This window comes from Parus major, chromosome 4 (assembly GCF_001522545.3).
Source record: "Parus major isolate Abel chromosome 4, Parus_major1.1, whole genome shotgun sequence".
NCBI classification, from domain to species: Eukaryota; Metazoa; Chordata; class Aves; order Passeriformes; family Paridae; genus Parus; species Parus major.
In genome coordinates, this window is record NC_031771.1 from 34,274,468 (window position 1) to 34,287,083 (window position 12,616).

The 12,616-nt window shown below is 37.2% G+C and overlaps 2 protein-coding genes across 4 annotated transcripts in view; one reads left to right on the forward strand and one right to left on the reverse strand.

Moving 5' to 3' along the window:
* The window catches only part of ASB5 (ankyrin repeat and SOCS box containing 5), a 40,395-nt gene extending 27,885 nt beyond the window's left edge, over nt 1–12,510 (reverse strand). The window contains exons 1-2 of one of the 3 annotated variants that reach the window (XM_033514001.1): nt 12,432–12,510; nt 11,636–11,921 (exon numbers count right to left, since the gene is read on the reverse strand). Coding sequence is in view for 1 of the 3 variants with exons in the window: in XM_015624355.3 (XP_015479841.1) it covers nt 159–354 (196 nt within the window). In the remaining 2 variants the exon portion in view is untranslated. Of the gene's footprint in view, nt 1–158; nt 426–11,635; nt 11,922–12,431 lie in introns of those variants that run through there. The other 2 variants (XM_015624356.2, XM_015624355.3) reach the window with 2 other exon arrangements.
* Nucleotides 12,289–12,616, forward strand: part of SPCS3 (signal peptidase complex subunit 3) — a 9,962-nt gene continuing 9,634 nt past the window's right edge. Inside the window, exon 1 of the mRNA XM_015624359.3 lies at nt 12,289–12,506. Within this exon, the coding sequence (XP_015479845.1) occupies nt 12,364–12,506 (143 nt within the window). The 5' untranslated portion in view covers nt 12,289–12,363. The remainder of the gene's footprint in view (nt 12,507–12,616) is intronic.

Below are 12,616 nucleotides of genomic sequence, written 5' to 3' on the forward strand. Positions count from 1 at the left end.
TAATTTTTGTTATACAAAACACAACGACTACAGAATAAAAAAACAAACCACTCACATATAATTTGAAAAACTGAATGTAAAAGAGGCTAGCAGATAAGTAATTACCTGAACTACAAAATCCCCAAACAGTAGTGATAACAGAGTATGTACAAATATACCTTGTCCTTGAGGAACTCCATAAAATTCAGCAGCTATCCTTGCTGCTTCCTTACGGTTTCCTTTCACAATGTAGAAATGACTAAGTATAGCCAGGCTGATCTTCACAAAAAGTTTAAAACAAAAAAGTGAAAGTATAGTAAAGTAGACATTGGATAACTGCTGTGCAAAAGGGCGACTTTCTTCTATGACAGTCATTGCTGCAGCAAAATCTCTGTCAGTGTTTGGGTCAGGCTCTCAAATGTGTTGATAAGATCATATGGCTCCTGCCATGCACTCTTGGGAACAACTGGTCCCGAGGAAAGAAAATATCAGCTGGTCATGATGCCTGCTGCTCAAAATATGACGATTATTTATACTGTACATAGTACTGAGTTCACTACCGCTCTTGCTAGCCCGGTGATATTCATGTGGGACAGCAGTTTCCAAGATCCTGGATTGTACTTGTTCCACTTAAAAGGTCTGTTGCATTCCAAATTCTGCATTTCTAACTCATTTATTTACATGTTTAAAATACATTTGAAAAGTATTATTATAAACCCCTGAAATTCATATACTAAACCACGTAACACAGATAATCTGTTTTTGCTAAAATATGTTCTCCTGCTGCTTAAGTACAATTGCTCTTTTCTGATATTTCATTTTATGTCAGACTAATATTCTTTCCTTAAAAAAACTAGAATCATATCAGTAAATAATTGAAGAACACATTAATATATAAAGAGAGATTTAATATATATCAGCATTGACAGTCTCTTATTATTTTACCCAGGTTGAATGAAAGTATTAAATATGCAAAGACTTTAGCACTATACAAAAAACAGTATTCAGAGCAGGTGATACGAATCAAACATCTAGATGCTTTTATGCATAAAACCTGGAACACCTAAAATTAAACTAATTAAAATGCAATGGTAGATATACAACATGGAAAATTTCTAATAGTTATTATATGTATTTCACTGTGACACATCATATTATTTTAAACCTATGCCATGACAGGATTTATTTGCTGGCCAGTTTTAGAGAGGGGACTCTAAATTCCTCTGACTTTTTAAGAATTAACTTGCTTATATACCATAAAACTATTACTCACAGTCATCAGCAGTCACTTACAAGTTGTTCCATTAGTGTGAGTAATTGCTCAGTAAATTGTTGAGCTGCAACATGATACAAACTGAGAAGCTGCACGACAGAACCAGATTTCTAAGTGAACTACAATCCTAAAGTAAAGAATCATGGCAGCACAAGAAAGGGTCCTGCTCTAAACTTTTATACTTCCTTTTAAATTAAAAAAGAGTGTCTTGAATTATAACTTAAAATACTCTAACCAAAGTAATCCCAGACTTTTCTACCCAGGATTCTCTTGTTTGGTGATTAGAAAAAAACATTTTAGAATGTTGGCAGCTGCCCATCAGGATAAAAGAGCATGATCTAAATGTCACTGCATTCATAGATCACCCTGACTTCAATGAACAGAATAGCAGCTATTAAACATTATAATATAAAACCATATTTCTGAAAGGAAAGGGGAAACAGTAGGGCACCTCATTATCTGACTCTCAGACTAATTTATAGAGTCAGAAGCTATAATGTTTTCTGGAAGCTAAATTCAAACAAACCTACAAAAATGAAGACAAGATGAAAAATAGAAATATCCTTGGAAATAAATATCAAGATTTTTAACAGATGGGAAGTGAATTGTGTTTGTCTTGAAATAAACAGGCATTACATATTTTTCTTTGAAAATACTTAATCCACTTAAAAGTCAACCACAGCTAGAAAAGGCCATTAAAAAGGAGTTTACACTGAAAACTATACTAGCTGGTAAAAAAAATTGCAATTTTTTACTGATTTTCATTTATAGACATTTTCTCATCCAGCCAGAATAGGAACTGCTTTCCTCATACCATTATTAGAAGCAGGAATGAGTACTTAAAATGCCAAATGAAAATCCCTTTTTATATTTGGCACATTGTTATCCAACACTGAATTGAGGTGTCATGTTTTCCACAAGTATAAAAGGCATTATGTTCTGAGCTACCACTGCCAATTTCTGTTTCAGTCATTAATAGAAATGGTATTTTCCTTAGTAACACACCCAATATTGGAATTTCTTACTTCTTCCATATTTGTACTAGTATTATTAAGTTTAACTTGATCAGTCCACAAAATTCCCAACCATCTTACGGACCTCTTTTATAAATTTACCATGCAGAACAAGGATAAACCATAATTATGTTATGGAAAGCTTTTTCTTCCGTACGGTGTTTTACCTGATCCTTTTTCCTCTTTTTTTCATATTGTGCCATCTAATGCCTGCTTTCTCATCTGGACTTCTCACATATTTTGTTAACAAAAAAAATAATCTTTCTTTATAGAGGCAAAACTCCAAATAGCAATTACCATAAATAACATCAAGAGTTAGCAGTGCTCAGAATTCATCTTCCGATTACAATACGTTTTCCTGCTTCTTTTAACTGCAGTAGATAAATCACAAAATGAATTCCTAAACTGTTAAGACAGTTTTCTTCAAGTTGAATTTTTCTGTTAAGGTTCAAAAAAAGTAAATTTAAAACTACAATAATAAGGTTATGTATTCATTTAGTATTTTGTAAGTGATGTTTCAAATAACCACACAGATTTGTAAAACTGCTTCTAGGAACATGAAAACTGAACAGGAAGGTTATTTCTGTATCAAAACTTGCCTTGTATCCTTTTAAAAATTTCCCTCATCAGTAATAAACTACATAAGGATGATAAACTACATTAAATCATTAGTTTTGAGAATTCCAGTTCACACATACTCATCAGAAGCTGGCAAAATTACTCTCATAATATTTCCTCTTTTTTTAGATGTCTATAACTCTTATGTGTCAGCTTAGCTGGAAACTCTCCCAACCGCACAGAACTAAGTCTATCCTAATCTAAAAGTTCTAAAGTGCCACAGAAATTACCATTACAGCTTGTTGGCAAAGCCATGCTATGAGGCACCCAGTCGTGAAAACTGAGCAACTGCTTGGAAGTTAACGCCCACACGGCATTTTGGGAGAGCCAACAAAGTGAATGCTGACATCTGAACACAGAATAGCTGAGAGGAAGCCCCTGCAGACTGGAAAACCAGAAACAGAAAGCTACAGCTGTTGCAATGGAAACCAGAAAATAGAAGCATAGGTAAATAAATAAAGGATGTGACGGTCAATGCGATGCCATGAAGGAGTGGAAAAAGGCGGGATGTAAGTGTCCCATGTTTTCTATTGCATGGCAATGTGAAATAACTGGAGTCAGATCTTGCAGCACTGCAGAATAATGAGTGCTTCCAAATGGAAATGCACCATATGTAAAAAATGTACAACATTATAAAGATATCAAAACACTTGAAAAGAGCAGTGGCTTAATCTGGATATTTGCATTTCCCATGTAGTTTTGACTTTTGGGAATGAAATTTCTTGGCCTCATTTCCCCTAGAAAAATAGGGAGTATTCTGAAGATAACTTCAATGCTGTTAAAAAACCACTCAGATATCCTGGTGAAAAGAATAACTAATTAGGTATTTAATAAACTTTATTTTAATACAAAATTCAGATTATAAACCTAAATAAAATGAAATCTTGACTGTTCATTCACTTAATGTCAACAGCAGAAGAGATAGGCTGTAAAATTATTTTAGCATTTAGAGTTTTATCATGGCCCACAAGAAAAGACAAGAAAATGGCAACAAACTACATTGCAGATTAACAATATTTAGATTTTTGTTTTGTTTAAGAAGATAGTAATGTGGTGACAGACAAGGATAACCTTACCTTGACATACTAGCACACTCACTCCCAGCAAATAAAAAGGGAACAACGTAATTCCTCTGATAGGCTTCCCCATTTATAGAAATTAACTATTTTAATCCAAAAACCACTTAAGGAATTTTGAATGCTGGAATTTATGGTCTTAGAGTTCCCTTTTAATGTAGCTTGACCAGCTATCATTTCTCAAGAATATAATCTGTATAATCAAGATAGCAGTACTGCTGTTTATAATGACTATGAAGGGGTTCATTTCAGACTGCAGAGCTCAGATAAAGTAGCCTGGCCTTTAATGTACTGCTGTGTAGCAGGCAAGTGCAGAAAGAAAGTATTTAGTAGTGGCACCTGTTTGTGCTAATTCAAACTAGTGTACAATTTACTCAAAATTCAAAAACCTAGTGTACAATTTACTCTCAACCTAATAAAGTAATTTTTAGAAAAAACAACAAACAAACCAAACTATGCTCTATCATCTATGATTAATTACATAGCCACATTCACAAACTATTTTATTCTGGAAATTTTTCATCTATGCTTTAGAAGACCAGTGTGTTTCATTTTCAGTAAGGCAAGATACACAAGAAAATTAACACAACTGATAGAATGCTTAGTCTTTGAAGGCATTTTTTTAACACCAAAGACTATAAAACCCCTAGAAATAGGATTTCTTTGTCGTGCATGCTGTGTTGTTGCTTTTGGAAAACATACTTCCTTCTATTTATATTTTTTAAAGTAATATATCAAAACTAAATGATAGAAGATGTAAAAGAGTAATTACATTCACAGCACAAGTTTCATTACAGTTAGTCTTAAAAGTTTTCTTCTGTATTTGGAGACGCATATAAATGTCAGAAATTGAAAATGTTTATTTTAAAAATGAGATAAAGATGAAATACAATACATGGAGTTATTTGTATGACACTTCACCTGCATCTCTTTCTCCACATATAACAGATGGCTAAATATACACAAGAAGTTGATAGTGATCCTGGTTCTGAAACTTCTGTCTAATAACAGGTATAAGATTTTAAGATACCAGGCAGAAGAACAGGAACTCTTAGGTGTTTTGAAGCATTTATTATTTTATACATTATAGGCAACCAACCAGGAGAAATCTGTAAAGCAATACCCTTGGAACAAAGAGTTTAAAATTAAATCAGTAAGAAACCAAGTTTTAGAACTGAGTTTCTGATGTAAGCATATAATGCTTCATGAAGGACTCAAAAGAAGAGAAGCATGAGCTACTGAAAAGGAAATGTCTAACTCAGTATGAGAAAATACCTGCTTAATGACCAGCTGACTTGTACTTCAGTGATGAGTGGATAAAATGCTAATCCTCAAAATTTTACCAACTTATCTAAAGCTACTGAATGTTATGTCATTTCCTCCTTGATCTATGTTCAGCAATTTTTTCTACTATTTTATATTCAAAGCATTTGAACTGAAGAAATCTTAACTCAGAGGAACTATTTTAAAATTTATTTCCTCATTATGCAAAATGTTACCTTAACATCAGACTGAAGACAAAAAAAGGCATACATACCATAAAGCAATCTTCAAAAAGTATTAAATGTTCTTTTCATTAATATCATTAAGGATAGTATGCATTTATGCTTAGGCACAGAAAATAAACCCAAACAAGTCATATTTACCTGAGAGCTACAAGAAATTCAGAAGCTGAAGTGACTGGAAAGCACCAAGCAGCTTCTGTGTCCTTTTCTAAACAGGAACTCAACTCCATTAGTACAACCCAAACACTACTCTTCATAAAATACGAAAAGCTAGCTGAAATGCAGACCTTGTGCTACTGTTTTAAGGGAATGAAAACATAAAAAATGAGAGTACACAAACTTTTTTGTCCAGAAAAGGTGACACTTGGTTTAGATCTGAACTCCTTTTTACTGCATCCTGTTTCTATCCTTGAGAATTCTTCGGAATTATTTAAGCATTATGACAAAGCCATACTATCACGACAAAAAACTGACAGTTGTGTTGCCAACTGCATGACACAAGACTGTAAACCAAACAAATTAAAGGTTCTGATCTCCTTTTTACAACTTCTCTTCCTCAATGCCATGTCTATCCAGGATCTACACAAAGCATACAGCATGATGATACAACTCATAACCAAAGTTATGTTTCATTCAGATTTCTGCAGTTCTTATAATTCCTGCTAATAGCCTGATAACCCAACCAAAGACTTTAACCAAAAGTCTTTTTCAAAATGCAATGCAATGACATCCTTAGTGGCACAACAGGGAAAAATGAGTGTCTTAAAACACTTCTCCTCTTAGTTGAGCTCTGGCTTTTGACACCCATTCTACCAATCAGTTACATATTTAGACACCATTTGTCTTCTCTAATAATGAAATACAACAGTTCCCTTGAAAGAGCTTTAATACACAAAAATTTATAAAAGTTTTGTTACATATATTTTTTTTCTCTATATATTTTGGCATAGCACATTATTTCCATCAGTTCTTGAACTGCTCTAGAAAGCTCAAATTTATGCCTTTTGATGGTACGATGGTACTTTTTTCCTCCAGTGTATTAAAATCCTTGGTCTGACACAGTTTACGCTCTATACGAATCTAGTTATTTGAGTACATGAATGATGCAACCTTTCATTTCTAACATCATTAAAAGATTGCTTATTCTACTGCTAACTCTTAATGAGTTCAAAATGGTTTGATTGAGGTGGTTTGCCTTCCCTAGTGGTTGAAAATACTATTCCTATCTTAAAAAATAATTCTAGTACACAGACTTGTATGTCTGGATTTCCAGAGAATAGAATTACTGGTCAGGGATTAAATATCAGTCAGTCTCTCTGCACATAACAGACATTCTTTATATAACATGTATTTAAAAGCATTAAAAGTAACTCATATATAAGTGATTATGAAATTCTAATTCTCTAACTTTCCCCACTCTTGAAGAAATGGCATAGTAATGTTTAATCTATATCCCTTTGTAATGCTCCTCGTAATGGGGATAGATGCCCCTTCAGCCACAAGCCTTATATCAACCAATTCTGCTGTCACATTATCACATGAACATGCTTGATCTGCTTAACCAGCCCATCTAATCACTGACAGCAAAGTTCTACCCAGAAGGGAACAGGTATGACCAACAAGCTTACAAGTAAATTCAATCTGAGTTCTGCTCGAAACATAGTAAGTTTATTTACAGTATTTGTCGCAGTCCTCTCTGGATACCTAACATAACTCAACTATTAAGAGTATTACAGAAGATTCCAAAATCAGTTGTGTGTGTACTAAGAGACATTACTAAACCCAGAAACGTGTCAGACAGCAGGGACACACAGCCTGCTGACAGACAAACTCTAGCAAATCTTGCCCCCCAGAAATTAAAACAGTTACCACCTCCAGCTGCCCATTCCATTCCTCAGCTAAAGGTTCCTCTCTCTATAAAGTGCCCCTCTCTCTCCCTTCCTGGAAACCAACAGGAAGGAATGTGTATTAGTACACTCCTCAGTTCAAAATCAAAAATCAAAATTTATATTGTTAATAAATTAAAACTAACCCATTGGACTTTACACTGAAGAAAATGCTCACACCCACCCCCCTACAACCCATTCTGAGACAGAGCAAATGAGCCTCTGGACAAATTCGTAGCAAACTATGAGGGGAGAGTAAGTCAAAATGCATATACTCGCTACCTCTTTGTAAGGATACTTAGGCATAATTTCTGATGACCTAATGTACTGATATAGGTGTATCAGTGAATCTTGGGAAGAATGTCCTCATTTTGCACCTCTTTCCCTTTGTATAGTTCCCTTCTTGGGAAAAAAAAAAAAGTGATTTCTTTCATTGCCAACCATGTCTACAGAACACACATTCCCTCTTTGGCAATTAACTCAACCTCTTCCTTAGGATTGTGGTACCACAGGAGCTAGGCTTTTGGTATTTCAACTAGCTTGACCAACTAACTTTGCTATTTCTCTAGCAGACAGTGCAATCACCTCATTAATCTAAATTCATGTAATTGAACCTGGTATTTTTGCAGTTTTTACAGTTAATCTTTTCCTTCATGAACAGCAAAAATGTCACAGGTTTTTATTAAATAGATGCCTCTAAATAAAACAATACTTGAGCTGTGAATCTTTTGTCATCAATTTGAATTCCTTACAAAATTGTTAATTTTATACTACATTATAGGCTGTCTTTAAATTTTCCTTTAACCGTTTAACTTTTTTGTTCAAAAAATAATTTTTTTTCTAAAAACAGTGAAATTATCCATTTACTTTTATTCCGCTTTCCTTAAACTTTGTCAGGTTTTCTTCTTGACTAAATACAAGTGGTTAAGTGGTTTAATTATTTTTCTTCCCTTCTGTGTAAAGCATATTTTGGTGCCTAAGAATGTTGTTAATAAAAGGAAATTACATAGTCAATAGTAGGGATGAGAGTTAAAAGTTTATTCTGCAATCTTATGTCATTAATGCTGACTCCCATGGCTAGAGGACATAACAGAAAGGCTTTCTCCATCCACTAAAATTGGTACCAGCTAAATGATATCACCATGACAGAGCTAGAAAAGCATCTTTTTCTTCAAGCTGAGGCATGACAAGTCTCTGCTTTTACAGGAGACATAAAAATACATTATGAGGAAGACTTGCAACTGGCAGAGTAAATGAGGTTAAAACCTGGGTGAGGTGGACCAGTGGCACTCCAGCTTCCTGCCCATAATGCAAAGCACAGTCAAGTGAGAAAGGTTAAGTTAAATCAGTAGTGTTTGAATGAATTTACCTAACGTGGTAGGCTAATTCCATATGGGCCATGGAATGGGCAAACATCACAGGAGCCAAAGATTAATTGTGTTAGGCTCCGAAATATACTGACTTTGGAGCCAAGAATATTTGGTTCTCTCTGTGATGCAGCTTTTATTTTGCCATATGTTATGCCACTAAATGAGACAATGTTGTAAAATATCAGCTTCATTCTGAAACCAGAAATTAAAAATTCCCTGAGGTCTTCTTGCTGAAGGACTCAAAATTATACTACAAAGGCAAGTGAAAACTTCTTTTTGCTTATCTTCTTATTCTGCATACTGTGTAGATCCAAAGCTAAAAAAATGGAAGTGAGAAGAACACTAGAATCAAATGCAGTCCAAAAAGCCTCTTCTCTTACTTACAGCCTTTCCACACCAGCTGTAAAAATGAGCCATCCAGAAGAGGTGTTAACTGAAAGGGGGCTGTTGCAAGAGACAGCTGATCATGCCATTTATTTTAATCTTCTTCTTCCTACCCAGAGCTGCCTAAGAGGCTGTGTATTGCTACTGTCTGTTAAAGAATTAACATTTTAACAATTAATAAAGGACAAATTCAAGAAAGCATTTAGACATTTATGATTAAAAAAAATAAATCAAAAAGTACATACATGTCCCTAGATCACAAAAAAGGTCCTCATCTATCTTGGTGCCAAAGATGCCACAGGCACCTAAAGTTTCACCTGTAAAATTAGTCAGAACTTAAGCCCCAAGAAGGCTAAAGGTGCTGGGCTGAAGCTAACATCTCCCTTTCTCTTGAAATTCACAACATACACCCCAAACTGTCAGCCACCCCAAACCTTCCATCTATGTGTGCCATGTCAGAATCAATATGACTTCAGTGGGAAAACAAAGAATTCATAGCAATCTCTGTTGATGGTCAGTGTCAACACTTGCTATTTTGTTTACAGACGATGAAAGGAATCACTCTGTAACTTGAATATCAGAGTAGAAACATGTCAACCAAAGAAAGCAAGCTACTCTCTCTCAAAAGACTACTAATCATCAGCTGCTGACAAGGATCAATCCTGTTGAAGTGCTGGCACTATAAAAAAAGAACACATGTTTAATAGATCAAAGACTGCACAAAAACTCATTTTCAAAGTCAGGACTGGAGAAGGATGGCAAATTCTACATTTCAGACCTGCTGCCAATCCCATCTCTGCATTTTTTTAATGAGTTTGTAATGAAAAATATGACATTTCTTGAAGTAATAGCCAGCTTGAACACTGACATGCCTTATGCTCTGCAGGTCTGGGCTTAAGGTCACTGCTTGGGCATAATAAATACCATTCCACTGCATTTTGGAAATGGTCTCCCAAACTCTTCTGCTTCCCCACGATCCTATAAATTTATTTCCATAATTATAGTATTTGCTCAATCCCCAGTAACACAACTTATTTAGCTGACACCAATTTTTGACAGTATTATGTCACCATTCTTCATGAAATATCGGATTTTATATCTTTCATAGAACAATGTAAAACTTACGAGCAAATGGGTGTTGTGAATAAGTATCTCCCCCCTTCTTCTTCCACAATTGCCTTGTTGCAAAATTTTTTCCTATTGTGATTTTTCAAGATTTTAGTCATTAAAAAGCTATAGGTTTCTTTATTCTAAAACAGTAATAGATCAGTCCTTGAATAAATTATACCATCTGTCTTCCCATGTATACTGTGCTTTTAAGTGATATTTATTTAAGGTTTCTACTAAAATAAATCCAAACCTCCACAAGCAATAGCCATATTTATTAATTGCTTTAAAAACACATAAATTTCGCCAAGCCTTTTGATTTTGGTCTTTTGCAGCTACCTAACTACTGCTTTGGAAATTTCACTACTTTATTCCTGCAAATTCTGCCCAAGAGGCATTTTTTTTTAATTAAACAGTAGTTTAGTATGAAAAACTCTAAATAGCAACTACATGAACTAAAAGCAAGAACAAAGGCAATCAAGCCTTTTTTTTGTAGACATGAGAAAAAAAATGGTGTTCACATCTGAAGTATCCTTTAGAAAGCAACAGACATTTTATAACTTCTGAAATTATTAGATTTCCCAGCTTACAGTAAAAGCTTCCTAAATACTTCTAAGTCAAATATTTTGGGGAAAAGTGCCCACTTTTCAGTAAGAATAATCCAAGGTTTCTGTTACAACAGGTTCCAGACCACAAATCATCATAATAATTAATATTTTGAATAGCATAGAATAATAACAAGCCCACAGAAACCTTTACACAAGAAACTCTCTGTGTTGCTGAACTCCTTATGAAATATCAGAAAGGTCAAGAATTACAAAATGCAAATCAGAAGAAGAGCCAACCCTTTTTGGGTCTGTGACTGATTTCAATGTGGCAAATGCACAGACACACAGAAACCACCTGTACAGTGGAACACAGGGTCCCCAAAGGAATGTCTCCACAGGCACCTTCACATCCTACAGGCTAAACAGACATGTGCTTCAGTTACTCAGTCTGGGGGGAAACAAAAAGCCTCACTATGATATTTTCCCTATTCCATTCCCTACCTTTATCTGCAAAGATCTTTCTTCCCTGACTCATAGACCTGGCTCTTGTCTACAGGGAAGTAAAGAAACAGCACCATCATTACAGAACACAGGTATTTCAGAATGGCCTGACAGTCCCCATGAGGCCTTCCACCCTTTTAGACTCCTGCATCTCAGCTCCTGCTCCTACACCCAGTATTTGCAGCACTGGAACCTTTGGAATGGGAAGAGGAAATTAAATGTTACTGAATCACTGCTGACATCTGTTGGCAGCCCCAAGAAATTCCCGTTAATCGAGCCTGGTATCGTTAATACAGACCAATACAGCGGTTGGGAACACCAAACAAAATCGACCCCAAAACATTGTCAAAGTTCTCATTCCCCTCCGGTTCTCACATTAATAATGTTGCAGGTCCGTGAAGTGGGAATGGACATCAAACAGGACTTCGGGAGGAGTTAGGAATCGCCTCACTACATAAACTGAGCTTTGCTGGTTGAAATTTCAACCAAATCGGCGGGGTCAGGTGAAAGGCTGCCTCAGCCTGCTAACAGCGTGAGATCACCACGCAATCCGGCAAAGAAAAAGGATTCCAGCAACAAGCCCAGCTACTGAAGGAGATTTCTAGGCAAGAAGATTGACATACTGAGCACCTGTAGCAAAGTGGAAACGAACAGGAACATCCTGTAAGAAACAAGGGAGAGAATGGCAAATCACAGTACCAGAGAAAGCAACCTTCGCCTAAAACTTATTTACGCTTTACTAAACGAATGAAAAACTCCGGCGGAGCGACAAAGCCCAGCTCCCCGGTAAGGGCGAGTGCCCTGGGAGCCCAGGCTGCGGCAGGCACTGAACACACAGGGCAGAGCCAGCCCCAGCACGGCCGCCATGTCGCGCCCGGGCCCGGCGCCAGCCCCGCCCATCTCCTGGCGGAAGCGTGGCGGGATCGTGTGGGGGAGTGGTCTGGGTGGGGGCGTGGCCTAGCAGGGCCGGGAGGGCGGGCTCCCGGGAGACCACGCCCCCTGGCGCCGGTCGCGCGCGCGCCCCTTGCCCGCCGCCGCCCGCTTCCTGCCGCGCCCGCCCCGCCCGAGCAGCGGCCGCAGCCCCGGCCGGGCCCAGCGGGGAGATGAACACGGTGCTGTCCCGGGCCAACTCGCTCTTCGCCTTCTCGCTGAGCGTGATGGCGGCGCTCACCTTCGGCTGCTTCATCACCACCGCCTTCAAGGAGCGCAGTGTGCCCGTCCGCATCGCCGTCTCCCGGGTCACGCTGTGAGTGCGGCGAGGGGTGGGGAGGGAGTGGCGGGAGAGGGTCGGGCCGGGCCGGGCGGCGAAGAGTGCGGGAGCCGAGAGCAGGGGCCGGGGCGGGTGAGGGGCGCTGG